Source organism: Quercus robur, chromosome 10 (genome assembly GCF_932294415.1).
Source record: "Quercus robur chromosome 10, dhQueRobu3.1, whole genome shotgun sequence".
In the NCBI taxonomy this organism is placed as follows: domain Eukaryota; kingdom Viridiplantae; phylum Streptophyta; class Magnoliopsida; order Fagales; family Fagaceae; genus Quercus; species Quercus robur.
Genome location: NC_065543.1, coordinates 20,050,887 through 20,075,576, shown reverse-complemented (window position 1 = coordinate 20,075,576; position 24,690 = coordinate 20,050,887). Strand labels below are relative to the sequence as shown.

Below are 24,690 nucleotides of genomic sequence, written 5' to 3'. Positions count from 1 at the left end.
TATTTCATGGGGATGTCGTGTTGATGTTATTTGTGATTTATGCACATCATTTGCTAGCCAATAATTAATGCATCGTTTATTTCACAATGCGCGGGATCTATTACCGTGATTTGTCTAATCTTTAGTGAGTACTATCATGTTGTATGATGGGTTGACAATGATTGACATGACTAGTGCAACCACATGAATACAGTACACAATGATTGACATGACTAGTGCAACCACATGAATACAGTACATTTTTTGAAAATTAGTATTTAGTATAAACAGGTTTATGCCAAATAGGGTTGATTTGCTTTAACACAATTAATAAGTTCTTCACATTCGTGTTGAGATGTTCCACCTGTAATCAACTCAGAATAACTTAGTTCATGGTACATTTTGAGGCAAGTGGATCGATTTTGACACAAAATCGTATAACCTAGTTAATAATACGTGTTAATAGGACCTCTAAGACGAACCTTTATTGTTGAAATGAAAACATATTGATAAATTATTTAAAATTGATATTGAAACACGTTTTAGATTTACAGAAGTTGGTAATAGAATTTTAATTGGATTATTATTTTAATTGTTTTATATATTTTTTTTGCTTACTACATGAATGGATTGTGCTTTTTTATAGAAAGCCAAAAAGTGACAATTCATTGGAAGAACCAATGGATGATGGGTGATGGTCTTAAATGTAACTACCCTCTCACATGGGAGTGTCGTGTTGATGTTATTTGTGATTTATGCATGTCATTTGCAGGAATTATTTAACGCACTAATTATTTCATGGGGGTGTCCTGTTGGTGGGGGTGTCGTGTTGATGTTATTTGTGATTTATGCACGTCATAGCTAGTAAGTAAATAACGCACTGATTTTTTCAAAATACGTGGGATCTATTACCATGATTTATCTATTCTTTAGTGAGTATTGTCATGTTGTATGATGGGTTGACAATGATTGATATGATTTGTGCAAACAACATGAATACAATACATTTTTTGCAAGCTAGTATTTAGTACAAACAAGTTTGTGGCAAAATGGGTTGATTTGCGGCAAAATGGGTTGATTTGCTTTAACACGATTAATAAGTTTTTTACTTTCATGTTAACATGTTTCACCCGTAATCAACACGAAAAAACCTAGTTCATACTACATGTCAAGGCAGGTTAATCGATTTTGACACAAACTCATATAACTCAAATCATAAAACGTGTTAATACGATCTCTAAGACAAACCTTTATTATTGAAATGAAAACATATTGATAAATTATTTAAAATTGATATTGAAACTTGTTTTAAATTTACAGAAGTTAGTAATAGAATTTTAATTGGATTATTATTTTAATTATTTTAGATTTTTTTTTTTTTACTTACTAGGTGAATGGATTGGGTGCTTTTTAGAAAGCAAAAGAGTGAAAATTTGTTGGAAAGACCAGTGGAGGATGGGTGATGGTCTTAAATGTAACCACCCTCTAACATGAGGGTGTCATGTTGATGTTATATGTCATTTATGTGAGTCATTTGCTAGTAAGTAATTAATGCATCGTTTATTTCACAATGCGCGGGATCTATTACCGTGATTTCTCTAATCTTTAGTGAGTATTGTCATGTTGTATGATGGGTTGACAATGATTGACATGACTGGTGCAACCACATGAATACGGAACATTTTTTGCAAATTAGTATTTAGAATAAACAGGTTTGTGCCAAAATGGGTTGATTTGCTTTAACACAATTAATAAGTTTTTCACATTTGTGTTGACATGTTTCACCTGTAATCAACTCAAAATAACTTAGTTCATAGTACATTTTGAGGCAAGTTGATTGATTTTGACACAAAATCGTATAACCTAGTTAATAATACATGTTAATAGGACCTCTAAGACAGACCTTTATTATTGAAATGAAAACATATTGATAAATTATTTAAAATTGATATTGAAACACGTTTTAGATTTACAGAAGTTGGTAATAGAATTTTAATTAGATTATTATTTAATTATTTATTTATTTATTTTACTTACTGGTGAATGGGTGTGTGTTTTTTTAAATGTTTTTTAGAAATCTATGTTTTCAAAGATGATACCAATACAAGGAAATCATCCTTAAGTCAACTATTCTCGAATAAAAAAAAAAAAAACCTTAAGTCAGCTAACAAATATGGAAAGCAGTTTGATAATGGGAAACCATACATTTCCTATTACCAAAAGTTAACTCACAAATATTTTTAATTAGTATTAAATTTGAATTACAACTAAAATAGTAAATACCTTCTGAAATACAAGGATGCATCAAAATCCCACAATATTTTCAAAATACTCTTTATTTCAAGTTGTGGTGGGTCTTCACATATTTGTTTTATTTTATTTTAAGCAATACAATTTGAGAAATTAACTTCTTGTAAAAATGTTGTGAGATTTTATTGTGGAAGTAGAAGAAACATTTCCATTCATCAAAAAGAAAATAGATTATGCTAAAATCTAGAAAAATTCAACCGTGGTTAAGAAACAAAACATTAAGGTTTGATCAAATAGACAAAAAATTAATTAATTAAATAGATCTTGACCTTTAAATGGACACTACACAATTCAAAGGGAAATGGAGAGGATCTAGATCCAAGACTGATGGGGAGTCAAGAATGGACCAAGACCATCACTTTCATTTTTTTTTTTTTGAGTATATGTTTGCTAGGACCTCTCACTTTTCATATTATTTTTTTTATATATATATATTTTTGCCAACCTGAATGCACCACTCTTCGTTTTCATACCAACGTTGTTTGAACCTGGGCATTTCTTAATGTTCTATATTGGGATGAGTCTGGATTTGAAAATAAATTGTACGGAAAATTTTGAGTAATTTTATAACAATTTATAAATGTGTTTAACCAATTACCTAGAGAATATATATAACATTCTTTTTTTTTAATATAAATGATGAAAATTCTTATATCCCTCGTAACAAAGAACATAATTAATTAATCAAGGTGTACATCAAAGTATCAAGGGCTTAAGATATCTAATCAAGTCTAGTGTTAACTCAATCCAATTCTCATTTCCAATCCAATTCAATCAAGTTTGTCAAATGATACCTTGGTATAAGAAATCTTAGTATTACATCCCTACTATTGTAGGGTAATAGAGGATTATACTGGCTAACATTAAAGAGGTCAAACCTTCCAGACATTGAATGTTTACAACTGGAGTTTAGATCATACAGAGAATTAGTGCAAGGGATATCATTGTTGCAGTGCTCCATGCACCCAAGGCTGGGTAGTGTTTGAACTACTTCTCCTAAAAATGGGAATGTAGGGGAAGTAGGGGTAGTAGGAGATGGGTTGTGCCCGTGGCTGAATACTGCTGCTTCCACCTCCAAATCTACCTTTGGCAGCTGCCGAAGTAAGCAGGAGGGTCATAACCATTAGCACAATCGCAAGTTTCACGCGGTTGCGAGCCAAGTTAAACTTCTTCATCGTTTCCATTTACTGCACACCATACAGAGGCAAAGACTACTTGAGAAATATTGGTAGATACATATATCATTTATGAAGGAAAGAATACTACAATTGTGATCACTTTGTAAGAGTGTTAAGCATGCATGGTGATTCAATCAAATACCAAAAACCAGAATATGGAATTTTGAATGCCTATGAGCTCTAACTTAAACCTTATAAGAACATGCATCATGAAAGAACTTCTGGCTTCAAGATCCATTTGGTGCGTATTTAATTTACTAATAAAAATTATAATACATGTTTTACTTAAAATAGCATATTCACATAACATCTCCTCACTTGGAGAAACATGCATAAAGTGTTATGTTGAAGCGTCAATCGATCTCTAGAAAAATGTAAGTGTGGAAATTATACAAGATGCCAATGGTGTTTATCATAAACTAGAAGAATCATTATCTAGGAAAAAATAAAAAATAGAAAGGAACAAAACTAGAGAAAGAAGGTGAATTACGAAATTTTGAGGATCAGTTGGAGAGAACCCTTGTGATAGCATGTAGTACAGTACACAGAAGAACAATATTTAGGAAATTTTAAAACCAATTTTGCTATTAATGAAAATTCTTAAACAAATTTTTGCTCCTAACTCGTATTCACCTCTAGGTGGCAACAATATACCTTTAACAATGTAGTTTCCTATATAGATTCCTTTCCCATGGAGAATCCATGTCCTAAAATTAACAACTATTTCAACCCTTAATTAATTGTAGGTGAAAATATTGTTTTGGTCCCTACATTTTGGTATTACGGTCAATTTGGTCCGTACATTTTGACAACAGTCAATTTGGTTCCTGTTATTTTCAACAGACAGTCAATTTGGTCCTTATCGTTAACTTACTAATGGAAAATGCCTACGTGACGAACAATTTGTAAGGTTGGCATGTTTAATATTAAAAAATTAAATGAGATAATGACGTGTCTAAATTTTATTGGCCATGTCAATGATTAGTTGGTAAAAAATGCCACATCAATTTTAACAAATATATTTCTTTTCTTTTCTTTTTTTCCTCTCTTTATCTTTCTTTCAACTTTCTTTAATCAAACACAATTTTCATTTTATTTTCAATAACAATTTTCTTCATTGTTCCAGCAAACAACAATTGAACGTGCATAACTATCTCACTTGGTGGAGACCATGATTTGGAAACCCCTCTCTCTCAATAATTGTGGATTATTGTGTTGTGTTGTATTGTATACCAAGTGAATTTATAGCACTCAATGCCACTAGAAACCCATATAGAGGAAAAACTTTCATATGCAGTTGTTAACCAAACGGAGAGGACATGGATCTAATCCGAGTTGCATGTCAAATTGGCAAACTTGAATAGAGCAATTGTTCTAGACCATTTTGAATTAGAACCGGAGGTCCACTAAGGGGCTGGATTTGGAGCAATTGGGATTTGGATCCACATCGGAGAGGAGGATGAGGAGGAGAAATTCCAAGAAGGTTAGTATCTAAGGCATGAGATCCGAATCTAGCACAGTTGTGGTAGTTGACGATGTGATTTTTCTTTCTGATTTTGTTTTGAGTGAGTGGTTTGGAGAGAGGGAGAGGTGGCACAAGCACCAGTGGTTAAGTGAGGAGAAGGAGATTGGGAGAGACAGAGGGCTGTCCTGGGTTTGGGGAAAGAACAATGAAGAATGTTTTGGGTTTGGGAAGAAGAACAATGAAGAATGTGGGAAAATAAAATTAATTTTTAAAGAAATCATAGGAAAATTGAAAGAAAAAATAGAGGAAAAAAAATTGGAAAAGAAAAGAAATATATTTGTAAAGGTTGATGTGGTTTTTTTTCCAGCTAAGCACGTACTTTATTTAGACGTATCAACATCTCACTTGATTTTTTAATTTAGTCATGCCAACTGTATAAACCGTTTGCCATGTAGACATTTTCTGTTAATAAGCTAATGGTAGGGACTAAATTGACTGCAAGTTGAAAATAATAGGGGCTAATTTTTTTTTTTTTTTATTTGAAAAGAGATTGAATTCTCAGTAACAGGAGAAAAAAACTAAAACAGAGAGCAAACAATCTAGGATCTCAAGAAGAACAGTAACAACATTGACCAAAAACAAAAAACCCCACCTAGACTAATCCCTTTAATTTAAGAAGGTCAAACAAAAAACCTGGGATCTCATTACTCCAAAAAAATTTTTCTCTAGTTTTTTTGGCATGTTGAGCTAGTTCATGGGCTCTTTTGTTGCTGTTCTTATCAATGTGTCTGACTTTTGCCTCCTGCAAGCTGCTACATACCTACCCAATACCTTTATAATGTGGCCAACAACCCCCCTAACATCCATGGTTTCAACAGCTTGGATAGTCAGGAGGGAGTCACCCTCTACAATAATTTTCTCCAAGCCCAGTTCTTTAGCCAAAACTAAGACTTGTTCAACTACGATTGCCTCAGTTTCCTCAACAGAGTATCTTCCTGGAAGAGGCATAGACACAGTAGCTATCACTCTTCTATTCCAATCTCAAATTAACATTCCCACCTCGGATTGTCCATTGGTCAAAGGAATGGTTCCATCCACATTTATAAGGTAAAAGCCCTCTGGAGGAGGTTCCTGTTGTTGCTTCTTGTTCACTTTGTGCTTTGCCTCCAAGCCATTTACATCTTTGTAGTCTTCAGTCATACAAACTGCAGACCCCCAAATATGAGCTGTTGGTACTCCATTTTCCTCATAAATTACCTAGTTCCTATTTAACCAAATCCTCCAAGCCACTCCAAAAAACTTCTCTAGATCCCTTTGGGTTCCTTGGTGGAGAATTTCAATGGCCAAATCTGAAACATCCCTATTGATATCCATCATGCCAATTGGGCAGTCCTCTTACATCTTCCACAAACAACCAGCTATATCACATTTAAAAATGGCATGCTCAACAGATTCTATATCATCTTTACACAATGGGCAGATAGGTTCTACTTGGACTCCTCTTTTATTTAAATTTAGCATTGTGGGAATTGCATCCATACATAGCCTCCAGGCAAAAAATCTTATCTTTGCTGGTATATTTAAGTGCCACATCTTTTTCCATAACGGAGCTCTCATGTCTCCAACAAATGATTCTCCCCTGCCATTTCCTTCAAGGATTTTCCTAGAAACATAGTATGCACTTATCACTGTGAAAGTTCCATTTTTATTACCCACCCAAATTAATTGATCCTCCTAAGCATGATAGCTAATTGGTATATTTAAGATTGTCTCAACTTCAAAAGGCAGGAATATTCTTTCTAACCTGTCTCGTCTCCATCTCTTTGTATCATGGTCAATCAAAGTCGAAACCATTGGGAAATCACCAAAGTCTTTTTGTGGGGAGATAACCTTGTAAGTGGTTGGGGTCAGTAGCCATTTATCGTCTCATACGTGAATCATTTTCTCATTTCCCACTCTCAATCTAGTGCCTTGCTTTATCACTTCCAAGCTCTTATGGATACTCTTATATGCATAGGAAGGGCTGCCAAGACTGGGATTTAGCACATCACCATTTGGGTAATAATTTGCTTTATACAAACGAGCCATTAAAGATGAGGGATTGGATAACATTCTCCATCCTTGCTTAGCTAACATGACAATGTTTAAAAATTGAATATCTCTAAAGCCCATACCTCCTTCCAGCTTTGATTTGCACATTTTTGACCAACCCATCCATGCCATTTTTGACTCATTATTCTGCTGCCCCCACTACAAATTTCTCATCATCCCTTCAATGTCTTCACATAGACTCTTTGGGAGAAGAAAGCATCCCATTGTGTACGTGCGCATTGCTTGGGCTACTGCCTTAATCAGAATTTCTCTTCCTCCAATTGAAAGGAGTTTTTCTTTCCACCCCGACATTTTCTTCCCCACTCTCTCCTTTATCTTGTTGAAGACTCTTTGATCTTATGATTAGCGATGGAAGGCCCAAATATTTCTTTGGTTGGGCATCTTGTATATCCCCCAGAATTTCCATGACTTCCTTCTTGGTTTCTTCATCAATGTTTTTGCTAAAACAGATAGAGGATTTCTCCGTATTTAGAAACCCCCCCCCCCCCCCCAATAATAGAGTCTAAATTGGTTGCTATTAAAATGTAGGGACCAGATTGACTATGACACTAAAATGTAAGGACCAGATTGACTATGACACTAAAATATAGGGACCAAAATAGTGTTTCGCCTTAATTGTAATGGGTTCCAATATATACCACTGAAAGGCCATTGGGCTTACTCCCAAGGATCCAAGCAGGGCCGACCCCATATGGTTGAGGCCTAACACAGTAAATTTAAATGAGAAATTTTAATTTAAATATTAATTAAATAAATTTATTTTGTACTAACTAAATCAAAGTTAATTTGATAGATTAAGGCTAATCAAATTAAATTAATTTCATATAGCTAGATAATACAATCTCATGGTTCAAGTATAAAATTTAATAGAAAGAAGATGAAAATTTATTATTGTTTTAGAAAGGAGATTTACTTTATCTTTGACAAGGTGATGAATCATTATATATTTTTATTTTGGAGCTAAGAAAAAAATAGAGATTATTTATGTGGCCATGTAAAAACCGTTAATTATGTAACACTTCATCCATGTAAGTTTCGAATATCCTTCATCCATTGGAGCGTTTGAATGTGACACAAAACTCCCCTATAATACTGTTTTATGTTGAGATAACATGGGCATAGGCATGAGTCATTACATGAACAACTCACCGTTTATTTGCACAGATATTACCACATGGAGATTAAGTCAAGGAAGACAATACCATATCAATACCCAGTCATACCAGGAAAATATATCATATCGACTATTAAATTGGTATCGGTACTCTCTTCAAAATGTTCCAGATAAAATACTGGGTTGTACCGGCTTTACTGGGATACTTCAGATGTTTTGGCAATTACAATAATTTTTTTAAAAATATATTAAAATTTTGAATTTTTTGTTAAAAAACATGTTATTTAAGCAAATATATTGGGTTAATGTAATTGGGCTAATATTATGGCTTATAAAATATGTAAATTTAAAAGGTCAAAGTTTAGTTATAAAGTTGTTTGTAACCAAAAACTACAACCTTACTCAATAAAATAAAAATTGTTATATATTTTGAAAATCTAACCGTCGAATTGAAAGTTCTTTACGCTCTCAATACACATGTCAAAATTTGTGTCAATCGGATATTATCTACAACTAGATGATGTCCTGCACGATGTGCGGATTACTTTACAATTTCATTTGAAATCATTTTTATATATATTAAGATCTACATATAATACCTTTTTTGTTGTATAATAATATTTATGTTTGCCCACAATATTGTTGAATACTTTGAAACTTGATTTTCTTAATTCATATTTTATTTTTTAAAAATTGTATAACACTATAAGACTATAATAGATTATAATATTTACCGTTAAAAAAAAAATATTTTTTAAACTAATTAAATGATTTTGAAATCTTTAGATAAGAATTTAAAGCATAAAATAAGATTTTATCAAAATTTAATTGTCTTTAGTTGGGATTTCGTATCCTTTAAAAAAAAAGGGGAAAATTCTTTGAAATCATCTTTGATTTTTATTTTTTTTATCACTATGGCTCATACTACACAAAATAGCAGTAAAAAACCTACAAAGAAACCTACAAATTATGAGTTCTAACAAAGAATTAAAAAAAAAAATAGCTAACTTCATAAATAATCAATTAAAATTTTTCTTTTTCTTTCTCTTTAGTTCTGAAACAAAATACATTTATGACTTTCTCAAATGAAATCAAACATCCAAAGACTCAAAGGGAATCACAACCTTCACAAAATCCACAATGTCTGACTATAACATCAAAACTGTAAGCTTCCGTCACTAAATAAAAAACCAAGCTCCTTTCCTTGGTCAAAGCCTACTCACACATGTTAGGATCAAATAGTACTACAATCTTCGAGTTATGTAGGTCTCGTTGAAAGGTTAAAGGTAAATGGTATTATTTTTTGTCTTAGTGTATTTGAGATGAGATGGCATGAAGCCAAGGGCTGTGGGCATGTGCATATAAGGGAGTAGAAGTTAGAAGGGTGAATGGAAATGCAAAGAGTTTTTTGTGTGTGAGAAAGAGGAAAAGTCTTGAAACAACCGAATGAAACAAATAGTAGTATTAAAATATTGAATAAAAAATGCAATAAAAATTACTCTTGGAACATTGAACCAAAAGAAATAAAGAGTCTTTATTTTTAAATTTATTCTTATCTCTGATGTGGTTTAAGAGTATTTCAATTCTTTCATAGAGTACCCCACATTGCAAAACCTCATGCTCTCTCGCATGAGGTCTCTACTTTTATATATATTGATTGATTGATAGAATCTACAAACTTATATTTTATGCATAATTTTAAACTACAAAAAATTGCAATTTAAATAATTAATTGATGACAAAGGCATAGCTAGTGATCTTTAATTTTCTAGAAATTTTGCAAGCATAATGGATATAAGAAGAAGATATAATCCAATGGTGGATTTATTAAAATTCATCTCCAATAAAAAGAAATAGAGTAAGGTTGTAACCTTAGGTTACAACCAATTTTGTAACTAAATCTAGTCAAATTTAAAATTTTTATGTTAATAAACATAAAAATTAATAAATTTATACTTATATAAATAAATACCAAAATACATATATGTATAAAAATATATAAATAGCAGTAATTCCAAAACAGTACATTGGTATCAACCTATTACAAAATGTTCTATTCCCTAGCCAAACCAAAACAGTCTCAAGTATAAAATTGAATTCTTTGCATTAAGTGTTACATTGAAAACTTTAGGATCTTTCATGTTTATTAAAAATGATTGGCCATGACATATTTGGTTGAAACATGGGACACATGTAAAATGAAGGTTATAGTCTTTAAGGATTGAATATTTGAATGGCAAGTGAAAATGTTGTATCTTTGTTATATTACATGTGACAATAAATGTCATATGTCACTTAACATGCAAGTAAAGAATGATGTTTATCAAGAAGTTAAAAAATTACATTCTTATCCTGTGAAGAAATTATTGACTAGAAATAAATTCCTCTTCTTTTTATGACTTAAGGAGAACTACTCATAGAAAATTTGGTTGCATGCTTAACGTATACCAGCTTCAAGAAGCATTTTGATATGAGACAACTTATCATGAATAATACATTACAATTTATATTAGTGGAATCTAGAATAGATCAAATATTCATAAGAATTAAATTTCAATTTTTGCACATAATTAAATTAATATTTTTATCGCACATGGCCTTCTATTGAGTCACATAAGTGACCATGTCATCATTTTATTTCCATCATTTATATAAATATATATATATATATATATATCTATATATATATATATATATATATATATATATATATATATGCCCCCCTATCAGCTCACACTTATTGCTATACTTATTTTAACAAAGAAGGAGATGTTTAATGCTGATGTGTCAAATTTAAGCTAGGTTTATTTATGACATGTGAGTAGTGATTTTTCATAGTTAAATCTAATAAGAATGAATGGTTTAAATAAGGTATAACTCTTGTAAAGTTACCCCAAATGTAACTAGCATCCATACCATATCAAAGTTTAAAGCCATTTAGGGTACATTTGGTACACTGAATGGGGATAACAACAAGAATTGTAATCTTTATTACTAGGAATAAAATATGTTGTAATGTAATAACTAAACCTATTCATTAGTTTGGTTGTGAGTTATAACATTAAAATAAAACTTAACATTTATTTTAGGAAATTTCTTATTCATGCAATTATATCTCTTTAAAAATTGTTATTTTTAAATTTAAGAGAGATATGTGTTATTTTTTATGATTTTTTATTTTTATAATTGTTAGATGTATATGGAAAGTTTGTTTATTTAGAAATATATTAAGTTTTGAAATTATTGCACTTATTAAGGAATAACTAATATAACCTTTTAAAGAGGAATAATTATTCCTCATTTTGAAGAATGGCTATTCATAAGGAATGATTATTCATTGTAATAAAAATATAACCAAACTAAAGAATAACTAAATCATAGGAATAATTATTATACTACAGCACCTATTACAGTCTACCAAACATGCCTTTAGTTTTGGTTTGGACAAGTGGCCCTAACTCCCAATTAACTAAAAGCTTAGTAAGGTATGAGTTTATTCGTCAAGCCTATATCAAACTTATTACCAAGCCCTTGAATGTTTTGTATTTTAACGAGCATTTTCAAGATTTTTTTTTGGTGCTTGGGCTCGCCCCATTTACTAAATAAGCCTAAAACTAAGAATCGAACTTGGCTTAATTATAAACAAAAAATGTGAACATTTTTTTTTCCGAACTAAGAACGAGCTATTTATGAATGACTTAGTTCATTTTATAGCCCCAATGAAATAAGTATTTTTCAAACATGAATATTATCAAAATAGATCGTTGGGTTTAGACCCCTATCAAAACACTATATTTAACCGGTTTTAAGGTCAACTTCATAATTGGGTTAATTATGGAAGCCTTAGGTTAAATAAACAATCATCAATATTATGCAAGTGCAGAAATATAAATGAAACAAGATATAATGATCTAGGAAACCAATGTAACAAAATAGCTTCATAGGAAAAACATGGGGCAACCAATTCTAAGATGAACAAATCCACTATCAAATAGAAGTTCACAAATTAAATAACCTTATTCTTCATAAACTTAACTATAGTTACCCAGTTGAGCTTTGGGATCCATAGACATCTCTGATATGAATGTGTTTCAAACATGCCTCTAATCCACAACTCCCAAACCAACCTTGGAGGTTTTCTTCAACGTAGACCTCCATTCCATGACTTCAAGATCACACTTGAATGTTTAGATCTAGAACTTTTGATGACTGGTATGCAGGAACTTCAGATCTATTGATTTAGATTATATATAGATTGATTTCTAGTAATAACTTTGAAAGGAGAAGGGACAGAACCTTTTTGATCTCAAATAAGCAGCTCCAAAGTCTTCTTCAAACGTGTCTTATGGTTTTCTTTATTTCTTTTATTTTGTTTATATTTTGTTACAGAGAATGTTTTCCCCCAAACCGGATTGGAGAAATCTCTTTTTACTTAACATGTGGTGATTTAAAAAACCGTCAATGTATATTAAATCACATTTTAATTAAATAATTAAATTTGTCACTTCACTATATTAAATAGGTCATGTAACTAGAAGTACACGTGGATGATTTGCTGAGTTGCTATGTAGTGGGTTGGAGGAACTTGCCTCCGAGCTGGTTATGAGAAAAATTCTGCCATTTTTTAAGGACAAAATTTGGCTCCAACACCAATAGGAAGATAATATTTGTCTTTGTCACTCACTTAACCCAAGTAATTAAGGATCATGTGCATTGCACATAACAATTACAAATATCATCTTCTTATTGGTGGTTGGAGCTAAATCTTTTCCTTTTGTTAATTCTAAATAGATACTAACTTTGTTTTTGTTTTGTTTTTTTTTTTTTTTTTTTTTTTTTTTTTGGTGAGGAAAAGATACTAACTTTGTTAATCCTAAATTTTAGTATATTTCTTATTTTTGATTGACCAAATAATTTCGGTTCATTTTTAATTTGGTCCATAAAGATAAAACCTTGGTTCGGTAGATGTTGGTTTAACATGCTAAGAATTGCAAGTCACCACCTATAGCCAAAGCAGGTTTGGCCAAGTTTCGTCAATTCAAATAACAGCACAAAATGCTCTAGGATATCAAGCACATCGGCCAAATTGCAATCGAAATTCACATTGAGCAGAACGTGAAGAGTTATACTGTCTTTGTGCTGTGTTGATATATATTACACAATTACATTGAGACACCAAATTTCTGTAATAAGTTCCAATTGAGGGAGAGCAAGAACTGATGCATTGATATTTGAGAAAGAAAGTTTGCAAGCAGGATTAATTGTTATCTTTGTTATTTAACTATTTTGGTTAAAAATGGTAAATGGAGGACTAGTTGATGCAATTGGAACTGTTCAAATTATACAAGGCCCGACAGAACTCCAAGGTATTAATGATAATACCAATTTCTCATATCAAAGTCAAATAAGATCAACCATGAAGAGTCACAAAGGTGGAATCTTCTACCATGCTATTTAACAATACTTTTACTATCTAAGCCAAGAGAACCAAAACCTACATATCTACAATTGGGCAACGAAAATTGTAGGCAATATTGGTAGATACAATTCAAACATAGAGAGTTTGCAAGTTTAGAAACCTACAGCCAAAACTCTCAACATATACTCATCCCTATTGAGCCAATTTATATCTATGTATTTTATATAAAAGCTGAAGTGTAGCATTTATTATTACTACACTTCTATTGAGCCACGTTAGCAGCTACGTCATCGGTCCCACTAGTGTGTCTTTTTTTTTTTTTTTTTTTTCCCTTGCAAATTAACATTTTCCCACCACCATGTACTTTTGGCATGAAGCTCACTCCACAAATATAAGTGCTTGTGGAATGTGGGGAGACAAGGGCCGAGGTTCAAGTCTCTAAGAGATAACTTCACACACACATAATACACTTAGATTAAGTTAGGGTAGAATTTTTATCTTGCATAAAAAAAATAAAAAAAAATAATTCCCAATTATTACTCTATCACATAATAAAAAAAAATTACAATATCAAATCTATATCTATATATATCAAAAAGTTGAAGTATAGTATTTATTGTTGCTACGTTTTTATTGAGCCACATTAGCGGTCACGTCATTGGTCCCATTAGCTTCTTCTTCCTCCTTTTTTTTTTTTTTTTCCTTCTCCTTCTTTTTGCAAATTAACATTTTCCCAATTATTACTCTATCACATAATAGAAAAATTAAACCATAAAATCTAATTCGTGAACATGTCCAATTCCTCTCTCTCTCTCTCTCTCTCTCTCTCTCTCTCTCTCTCTCTCTCTCAAAATTAAGAATATGGGGGATAAAAGAGAGGAAAAAAAAACCTCACTTTAGTGGGATTTTCCAAATTTGCAGAAGTGGAGTAGAGCAATTGCAAATATTTATAGACAACAAATCAGTAGGTTTTTTTTTGGAATTCTAATAGGGTGGTCATTGAACGGTTTTCATAACTACTTGAATGGGGAGAGAGAGAGTCATAGAGTTGAAGGAAGTTTAAATTATTATTAGGAAACATTAGTGGAGAGAGAGAGAGAGAGAGAGAGAGGTGGTTGAATAGTAAATGGCAAAAGATATCGAATAGAAGGAGAATGCAGACTTGGGAAAGCATCAACTCTTCAATAATGTTACCATTTTTCAACATCCCATTTATTACTCCATCAAGCCAAATCCATTGCCATTTACTATTCAATCACCTCTCTCTCCCTCTCTCTCTCTCTCTTAATTAACGTTTCCTAATAATAATTCAAACTTCCTTCAATTCTATAATTCTCCCTCTTCCTAATAAAGCAGTTATGAAAACCGTTCAATGATCATCCTATTAGAATTCCAAAAAAAACCCTACTGATTTGTTGTCTATATATATTCGTAGGATTCTTTTTCATTTGTCTCTAATATAGCACCCTTATCACATAGATGTTACTAAATTCTTGTTGAAAACATTAAAAAGGTATTTACTAAATTCTTGCCTTTTATCCAATGAATGTGGTCACATGTCCAAAAACTTCAGGCTAAAAACTTCATTGTCATCTCTTATATAAACCCTTCAGTCAGGCTCCATCGAAAACAAAAAAGACTCTTCAGTCAGGCTCCATCGAAAACAAAAAAGACTATGTATATACATCCCTCTATTTTAACGTGCTCTCCCTCTCTTCAGTGTTTTTCTCAATCGGTTACCCAAATGGCGACAAAGCCTCTAGAGCCTTTGAAAAGAGTAAAGAAACCTTCCTTTTGCAAGGTCTTGATTGGGGACTTCCCTACCCAGTTGGTAAGTCTCTCTCTCGTGCATAAATATATTTTCTGTTTCCATTATTGGTAGTTTGAATATAAATTCTCAAATCATGTTGGTTGTGTTCATTTTTCCTTTTGCTCTCATTTCTTTTAGTATACTTCCTCTACCATAGTCTTTGGACTTATAAAGCGAATGCCTCGAAGTAGATGTAGACTTGTAGACTTGTAGTAGTCCTATCTATGACGGAGCTATCACATTATTAGTCTTACGTTGTGTTTCACTATGTTTCTGTAATTAATATCACAAATATAAAACTACTGCATGTACAAGTATATCAATTGCGCTTATATTTTATATTCATTCTTCTTAATTTTACAGAGAATCCCAGAAGCATTTGTCAAGTATTTTGATGGAGAAGTACCCAACAGTTCTGTACTTTGGGGTCCTTCAATTTCAAGAAAAACTTGGAGGGTTGATTTGAAGGAAGTTGATAACAATTTGTTTTTCCAAAAAGGTTGGAGTGCATTCGTGCAAGACAATTCCTTGGAAATGGGTGACTTTCTACTTTTTCGTTATGATGGGAGTTCAAATTTTTCTGTAAAAATATATGGAAGAGATTGCTGTGAAAAGAGTGTCGCTGGAGCTAGTAGAACGAGTTATACACCTGTTTATGGCAATGGAAAAGAAGAAAAGGAGAAAATGAGAAATTATCTAAAGAGGAAAAGTGAACAATTATTGGTTGGTACTGGAGAAAATGACGAAAAAAAGAAACGGGGATATCATAAAAAAATGAAAAGAGAGAGATTATTGGTTAGTACTGGAACTAATGAAGTTGACACCAAGGAAATTGAAGTAATATATATTGATTCTGATGCTAGTGATGATAATATTGGTAAGCCTGACTTGCATTCTCAAATTAGATCCAAAAACAAACTAAACATTTCCTTCTTGAAACAGCTCCTACGATGCTTTAGAAATTTGACCTTCATGTTATTATACTTTTGGTGCAGGCAAGTGTATGGGGTCAATACGAAAAGAGAGAACAGGTATAGAGGTTATTCCAAGGCATTTGTCTTGTAAACCTCCAAATATTCAAAAGGGTGCTAGAGCTTTTGAAGCAGCCAGCAAATTCATCTCAAACTATCCTTCCTTTCAAGTCTCAATGTACCCATGTTATGTGAATTCCGATAATCTGGTGAGCCCCCTAACCTAACTTCTTCATTGATTAAAATTTTAAAACATATATACAACATGACACCCTAATGTTCATTCCAACGACTGAATTGGCTGTTTTAGAAAACGATTATAACTTGTTTTTGTGAAGCTGTGATTCATTAGGACACTGTTTTATCAAGCACTGGAAGAAATGACACATCATCTGACTCTCTTATTAGTTGCTTATGAAAGAAAGCAGTTTAATTTAGTTAAAATATGTGCAGAATTATGGTGCTACCCATTTTTGTGTAGAGACTTGAATGAAATTTTTATCATTTCTAATATTTTGAAATTTATAGTTTTTCTACATGCAAACACACTCAATATATAAATAAGCATATTATATGTTAACTTGTTAAAGAAATTTATAGATGGCGGTCTCTTCAAATATAAATTTCAATTGTGTTTGACATCCTATGTCTTTGTTGAAACAAGATGTGTTTAAATCACATAGATGAGAAATGATACTTTAATGTTAGATACAAAAGTTACCTAGGATTTGTAGACATGAGAACATGCATACATTGTATTACCTCCACAAATAGTATTACGATTAATAAAAGACTATTGATTTGCCAATGACTTCACATTTATTTTGTGCAAATATTTTGAGTAGAATGTGCCAACTAGCTTCTTCAAGATATATATGGAAAAGAGGGAACGAAATGTTACGCTTCAAACTTCAGATAAGTTGTGGACTATGAGATTAGTACGATATGCAAACAGCATGGGTAAAGTCTATGGCAAGCTAAGACAAGGTTGGCATGCCTTCGCAATTGGGAATGCTCTGATAGTTGGTGATGTATGCGTTTTTGAACTAATTGACAAGACTAATGGTCTTTTTAAAGTTAGTATCTTCAAAAGTTCTAGTTAAGTGGTTGAATAAGTAAATTTATGTTAAGAGAATTCAAGAAAAAAAAAAAGTATAGTAAAATTTGTTACCATTAATGCGTCTCACCCTGCCTGCCATGAAAAATAAAAATATATTAATATAGTGTTGATGAAAGTGAGTATAGATTACCGATTTCTATTTTCTTTACAAGTTTGATAACATGTATTTTCCCAAGTTTGAACTCGTTTAATTAATCATCTATCGTAGGGTGAGATATTTTGATTTTGATTTTTCTTTTAATCTTAATTATAAATTAGTAAGTTCATTCATTCACATGTAGTGAAAGTTTTGGGAACCACATTAGGACCCCCTCTCAATTTCAAGTTAGGGTTAAGATTTTATTTTATGAATCATACAAACTATCATTACTTGACATTGGATATAACTTTAGGATCTATTTCAAAGGGAAACGATCGTTCTCCACATCATATTGTCATATAGAATCAATGATTATCTATTAATTGATTTAATTCCATACCCCTTCAAAATAAAATGTGTAATTAAGGGATTCTAAAATAATTTTTATTTTTTCATTTAAAAAGAATTAAAAAATATATTCTCCCCGTTCCATTATTTGGAAGTTTAATTAGAGAGAAAAGAATGGAACTCCTGGGGCATTCATTTCCCTTATATTTTAAATGGGTCCGGCTCTCTTTTTATTCCCTCCCATTTTAATCCAGATGAGTGGCACTTGACAAATGAAAAATCTAACGATTTAAAAAAAAAATTCCACTTTTCAAAATCATTTTCTCCTTCCACGTATCTCCCTCTCTAACACCACTGCCATTAAAATCTACCCACTAAACCAAATCTGAACTTAATAGATGAAAAATATATAGATTTTATGCAGACTACCCAAAGTCGGTAAATATTGATCAGAAAAAATCGTTTTATTCTGATGGCCATAAGGGTTACGACTCAAATGATAATAGCCATCAATGATTGTGGTCTATTTGTTGTTCTAATCCCGAGTCGCCACAGAGTAATTCCAACTGTCGAAAAAACATGGGCATATATCCTAATTTTGACAAATAGATTATATAACTTTTGGGTAGCCTGCCTAAAATGAATTTTGCGTATATCAAGTTCAGAATTGGCTATAACTATAAGTTGTAGATTTTCTGTTACGGTAACAATAATGATGAGAGATCGAGAGAGAGATTAGGAGAAAATGATTTTGGAAAGAGGAAAAAAGACAACAAGTTTTATATTCGACGTGGGTTGTTTTTAGGCCAAAACACCATTTTATATTTGAATTTTTTATTTGCCCAGTGTCGCTCATCCATATTAAAATAGGAGAGAATAGTAATAGGGGGTTAATTGCATCTCTCCCTCACAACAATGTTTTACTAATCATTTTTTTTTTTTACTTTTTTTTTTTTTTAATATTTAATAGTTGGGATTTAAAGTTACTTTTTACAACTTTAAATCTCAGCTACTTATAGCAATTGCATATACACAAAATCTTATTGAAGAAAGGGAATAACAATAATGTTATATAAAATTATTCATTTTCACTTATTTTAATTCATTTTCATTCTTTTAATTCTATTCTATTTCATTTTGTTTCTAGACGCACGCCGGACAAAAAGGATGAATCAAGATCTTTTCTATTTCACTCTGAAATGGAGTGTCCATTTAAAAGTAAGAATCTACTTCAAATAAATCTAAATCTAGGGCCTAGAATCTGCCACATCATTTAAAAGCCACTTACTTAACTTGATAGCAATTCAATCGTGATTAAGAAACAAAACATTAAGGTTTGTCCAAATAGACCAAAAATTAATTAATTAAATAGATCCTGACCTTTAAATAGACACTCTACATTTCAATGTGAAATTGAGAGGATCAAGATCCAAGATGGATGGGGAGTCAACAATAGACCAAGACCATCACTTTCATTTTTATTTTTGAGAATATGTTTGCCGGGACCTCTCACTTTTCATATGATCTCGTCTTTTTTTTTTTTTGCCAACCTAAATGCACCACACTCTTTGTTTTCATACCAATGTTGTTCAACATGGCATTTCTTAATGTTCTATATTGGGATGAGTCTGGATGAAGATTTGAAAATAAATTGTACGGAAAATTTTGAGTAATTTTATAACAATTTATAAATGTGTTTAACCAATTACCTAGAGAATATATATAAAATTAATTTTTTTAATATAAATTATGAAAATTCTTACATCCCTCGTAACAAAGAACTTAATTAATTAATCAGGGTGTACATCAAAGTATCAAGGGCTTAAGATATCTAATCAAGTCTAGTATTAACTCAATCCAATTCTCATTTCCAATCCAATTCAATCAAGTTTGTCAAACGATACCTTGGTATAAGAAATCTTAGTATTACATCCCTACTATTGTAGGGTAATACAGAATTGTACTGGCTGGCATTAAAGAGGTCAAACCTTCAAGACATATTGAATGTATAAAATTGGAGTTTAGATCATACAGAGAATTAGTGCAAGGGATATCATTGTTGCAGTGCTCCATGCACCCAAGGCAGATCCATTGCTTTTGTGATGGGTAGTGTTTGAACTACTCCTCCTAAAAATGGGAATGTAGGGGAAGTAGGGGTAGTAGGGGGTGGGTTGTGCCCGTGGCTGAATACCGCTGCTTCCACCTCCAATACCTTTGCTTCCACCTCCAAATCTACCTTTGGCAGCTGCCGAAGTAAGTAGGAGGGTCATAACCATTAGCACAATCGCGAGTTTCACGTGGTTGCGAGCCAAGTTAAACTTCTTCATCGTTTCCAATTACTGCACACCATACAGAGGCAAAGACTACTTGAGAAATATTGGTAGATACATATATCATTTATGAAGGAAAGAATACTACAATTGTGATCACTTTGTAAGAGTGTTAAGCATGCATGGTGATTCAATCAAATACCAAAAACCAGAATATGGAATTTTGTATGCCTATGAGCTCTAACTTAAACCTTATAAAGAACATGCATCATGAAAGAACTTTTGGGTTCAAGATCCATTTGGTGCGTGTTTAATTTACTAATAAAAATTATAATACATGTTTTACTTAAAATAGCATATCCACATAACATTTCCTCACTAGGAGAAACATTAATAAAGTGTTATGTTGAAGTGTCAATTGATCTCTAGAAAAATGTAAGAAGTGAGGAAATTATACAAGATGCCAATGGTGTTTATCATAAACTAGAAGAATCATCATCTAGGAAAAAATAAAAAATAGAAAGGAACAAAACTAGAGGAAGAAGGTGAATTACGAAATTTTGAGGATCAGTTGGAGAGAACCCTTGCGATAGCATGTAGTACAGTACACAGAAGAACAATATATAGGAAATTTTAAAATCAGTTTTGCTATTAATGAAAATTCTTAAACAAATTTTTGCTCCTAACTCGTATTCACCTCTAGGTGGCAACAATATACCTTTAACAATGTAGTTTCCTATATAGATTCCTTTACCGTAGAGAATCCGTGTCCTAAAATTAACAACTATTTCAACCCTTAATTAATTGCAATGGGTTCCAATATATACCACTGAAATAAAAATTGTTACATATTTTGAAAATCTAACCATTGAATTAAAAGTTCTTTACTTTTTCAATACACATATCAAATTTTGTGTCAAAAAATATTACTCCCCCCGTCCCTAGAGGTGTGCGCGGGTCGGATTGGGCGGGTAAAGGCCAATATTTCTATCCAATCCGCCACTAGCGGGTTGGGAAAATTCCAATCCGCCACCAACCCACCAAAGTCTAAATCCGGCGGATTGGTTACAAATTTTGGCGGTTTCAACTCAGTGGGTTAGGCGGGTTGGCATTAACAATGTTTATTTTTTATTTTTTATTTTTATTTTTTTATTATCACAAACTACAATTTGTTATTGATAATCTCAAAATATAACTAATGCACACAAAAAACTAAAGGTAGATTTCATTGAATAATCTCAATTCCAACACAAACATAGAGTCAATGAAAAAGAGATATATCATCTCTTACAAAAGTAGGCTCTGCCTTACAACTTAGGAAATTTAAAAATAGTAGAATTAAATCAACAAACTCAAAGTCTTAACATTCCCAAAGTCACATCAAGGATTCAAAATAATAACGTACCAACATAACAAATAAACTTCAAGATGGTATGGTCTCAAAAGCCATAATGTAATCAAATTAAACCCACTGAAAATAAACTCAATTCTAACAAAAGTTCTTCACAAAATAGACTTCATCAATCAACTTCAAGCTTGGTACCACTCCAAAAGTTAAGTTGAACTCCTCCAAAGCAAGTAGCAACCTAATCAATCATCCACAACATAAGATAAAATTAGGAATGTTACTGTTATCTATATAAGATAATGAAAATTGCACATAATCCTAAGTTGCTTTAAGTACAACAATGCCAAATATAATGATGCAATGGTAAATCCCTATGAGCTACACTGGCAACAAGCATTTGAACACTTGATTTTACTCTGTTATTATATTGTTAATGTTATCATTTATAATGTAATCAATCTAATCAAGTTTAAGCAAATGAAGATAGAGAATGGATGTTACCTGCCTAAGCCAAGTTCCTCAAAATCAACTAAATCAATTCTCCACATCTTTTATATTTAAAGCCACAAATTCTGAAATAAAAATATTACATATAATAAACATGTTACTACAATTAATCAAAACGAACTAAATTAAAGTATCCATGAACCAACTTCAACAAATAATTAAAAAAAAAATGTTACCTGACTCAATTTCTTCATATTTTTCTATCTCATCCATAACCTCTCGAAGGTTGATTGGAATTGGTGAAGACCGCAACCAATTCTGTCCACAAATAAGAGCCTGCACCATCTTTGGAGTTAGAGAACTTCGAAATGGATCAAGTACACGTCCACCAGTACTAAAAGCTGACTCAGAGGCCACTGTGGAGACTGGAACAGCCAAGACATCTTGTGCTATTTGAGAGAGAATTTGATACTTGTGGCTATTAAGCTTCCACCATGCCAAAATATCAAATTCAGCATTGCCTTGTCCCTCACAATTTTCTGTCAGAAACCTATCCACTTCAGATTTATTCTCCAAACTTTCTGCCTCCTCCAAGTGTTTCTTATATTGAAAGGCAAATGACTTGCTATCATCTTCCTCCTCATCATCAACATCCATCTCTTCGAAAGTTTGACTTACACTAGGTTTTGCAATATTAGCACTAGTATCCTTTTGAAGATAGTGCTCATATAATTTTTTTAATTTTGCCTCCACCATTGTTGTTAGTTCTTATGCCTTGGATTTCTCATAAACTTGTTTAAAGGAAAACATGATATATCTCAATTTATAACGAGGGTCTAGCACAATAGCAACATACAACAAAAAATTGATATTTTTAATATTCTTCCAATATTTGTCATATTTCTTTCTCATGCTAGCAGCCATATTCTTTAACATATTATCCTCACTTCTACTTAAAGTCAACAATTTAGATTGCACTGACACAAGTTCATGGAAAAATGCATTAGATGTGACATATAAAGAGACTGAAAATCGCAAAGTCAACTTATAAAAAAGTTTTAGAAATTGCACAAAGATTTTAGCCTTTCCCCAATCAAGCACATTAGGAGGCCCAATATTCTTTCTCCCCCTCCCTTTTCCTCTCCCATTATCATCCTCAACCCCAACCTCATTCTCATCATTATCATCATCATTGAAATATGAGTCAAATTGTGAGTCTTCCTCTTGTAGCCGCTCAAAAGCATTTTGGAACTTTACAGCTGCCTCCAACATCATATAGGTCGAATTCCACCTAGTTGGAAGATCTAGGCATACTAGACTTTTACTAGGAATTTTTTCACGCTCTACACAATTCTTAAAAGTTTGAAGCCTAGATGGAGAAGATCTAACATATCTCACTGCATTTCTAATCTTAACAACTGATTCATTTTGATCTTTTAAGCCCTCACACACAATAAGATTAACAATATGTGCACAACATCTCATATGCAAAAACTCATTATCCAAAATGGTGGTCTTCCAATCCTTAGTTTTTCTTTTCAGATATTGTATGGCAACATCATTTGAACTTGCATTATCAAGTGTGATTGTAAATATCCTATCTATCCCCCACTCTTGCAAGCACTTCTCAATATGCTTACCAATTGTGACACCCTTGTGATTAGGAACAATACAAAAATTTAAGATTCTTTTATGCAAGTTCCAATCATTATCAATCCAATGAGCAGTAAGACACATATAGTTAAGATTTTGAATTGATGTCCAAGTGTCAGTGGTTAGGCATACTCGTTGCTTTTGAAATGCTTTTTTCAATTTTTTCTTCTCTTCATAATAAAGATTCATACAATCACGAGCAACAGTGGTGCGACAAGGGATAGTGAACCTAGGTTCCAAAACCTCAACAAAAAACTTAAAGCCTTCCTTCTCTACATGCCTAAAAGGTAACTCATCAACAATTATCATCTTTGCTAGGCATTCCTAGCAATTTTTTCACTAAACCCCACTGCTTTAAGAGTAGATTGCCTCCTTCTTTTTTAAGAAAACAAAGTGTCTTTTGTTTTTTGTCTACGACCTTATAAGGGGATGTGGGGCATTGATTATAAAGATGATTCCATAAATTACTAGTCCCATCCCTTTTCCCACGACATCCATAGTCTTTACCACAGTAATTACATGCTGCTCTAGGGTTATTAGGATCACAATCACCCATCATTGAAAAGTGATCCCAAACTTCAGATTTTTTCTTTTTAGGACGCTTAGGAGGAAGTGCATTGGTATTACCTGTGGTTGGAGACTCAGTTTTTGTCATTGGGTTTTTCATTGTGGGCACTAGATGTTTCACCCTCCATCACCTATTAAAAAAATTAGACAAAGACAAAGAATAAGATGAACCGTAAGAATATGTAATATATAACAATATAACATATTAACTTGAATATACAATGAACAATAAATACTTGAATATACAATGAATTTCCTCTGCCAGAAATAGAATGGCTTTGCATGTAATATATTAACACTTTTTATATTATATAAATTAATCAAATGATGGAAACTGAAATAAGAAAGACACAAAAACTAAACAATACAAGACAAGAAAGCAAATTGGCAATATCAAGTGTGCTGTCGGTGAAGAGTTGAAAGGATATAAAATAGGTTTCTATTATCACTTTTTATATTATATATATTTCAAATGATGGAAACTGAAATAAGAAAGACAC

General features: G+C 32.1%; 2 protein-coding genes across 2 annotated transcripts; one reads left to right on the top strand and one right to left on the bottom strand.

Moving 5' to 3' along the window:
* Nucleotides 1-15,321: 15,321 nt before the first annotated feature.
* On the top strand, nt 15,322-17,461 carry LOC126703948 (B3 domain-containing protein Os01g0723500-like). Its single transcript, XM_050402999.1, has 4 exons — nt 15,322-15,408; nt 15,751-16,264; nt 16,383-16,567; nt 17,204-17,461. The coding sequence occupies exons 1-4, from the start codon at nt 15,322-15,324 to the stop codon at nt 17,459-17,461; spliced, it is 1,044 nt and encodes a 347-aa protein (XP_050258956.1).
* Nucleotides 17,462-22,738: 5,277 nt separating this feature from the next.
* LOC126703947 (zinc finger BED domain-containing protein RICESLEEPER 2-like) lies at nt 22,739-23,932 on the bottom strand. The gene has a single exon (XM_050402998.1). It carries the CDS (start codon nt 23,930-23,932, stop codon nt 22,739-22,741), a length of 1,194 nt encoding a protein of 397 aa, XP_050258955.1.
* Nucleotides 23,933-24,690: the final 758 nt, after the last annotated feature.

What these genes read in the sequence shown, in the direction of transcription:
- LOC126703948 (XM_050402999.1), top strand. Translation starts at nt 15,322, where the DNA reads ATGGCGACAAAGCCTCTAGAGCCTTTGAAAAGAGTAAAGAAACCTTCC. An exon ending in GGGACTTCCCTACCCAGTTG is followed by an intron (nt 15,409 to 15,750) that starts GTAAGTCTCTCT and finishes TTAATTTTACAG; the next exon opens with AGAATCCCAGAAGCATTTGT. An exon ending in TGCTAGTGATGATAATATTG is followed by an intron (nt 16,265 to 16,382) that starts GTAAGCCTGACT and finishes CTTTTGGTGCAG; the next exon opens with GCAAGTGTATGGGGTCAATA.
- LOC126703947 (XM_050402998.1), bottom strand. Translation starts at nt 23,932, where the DNA reads ATGATAATTGTTGATGAGTTACCTTTTAGGCATGTAGAGAAGGAAGGC.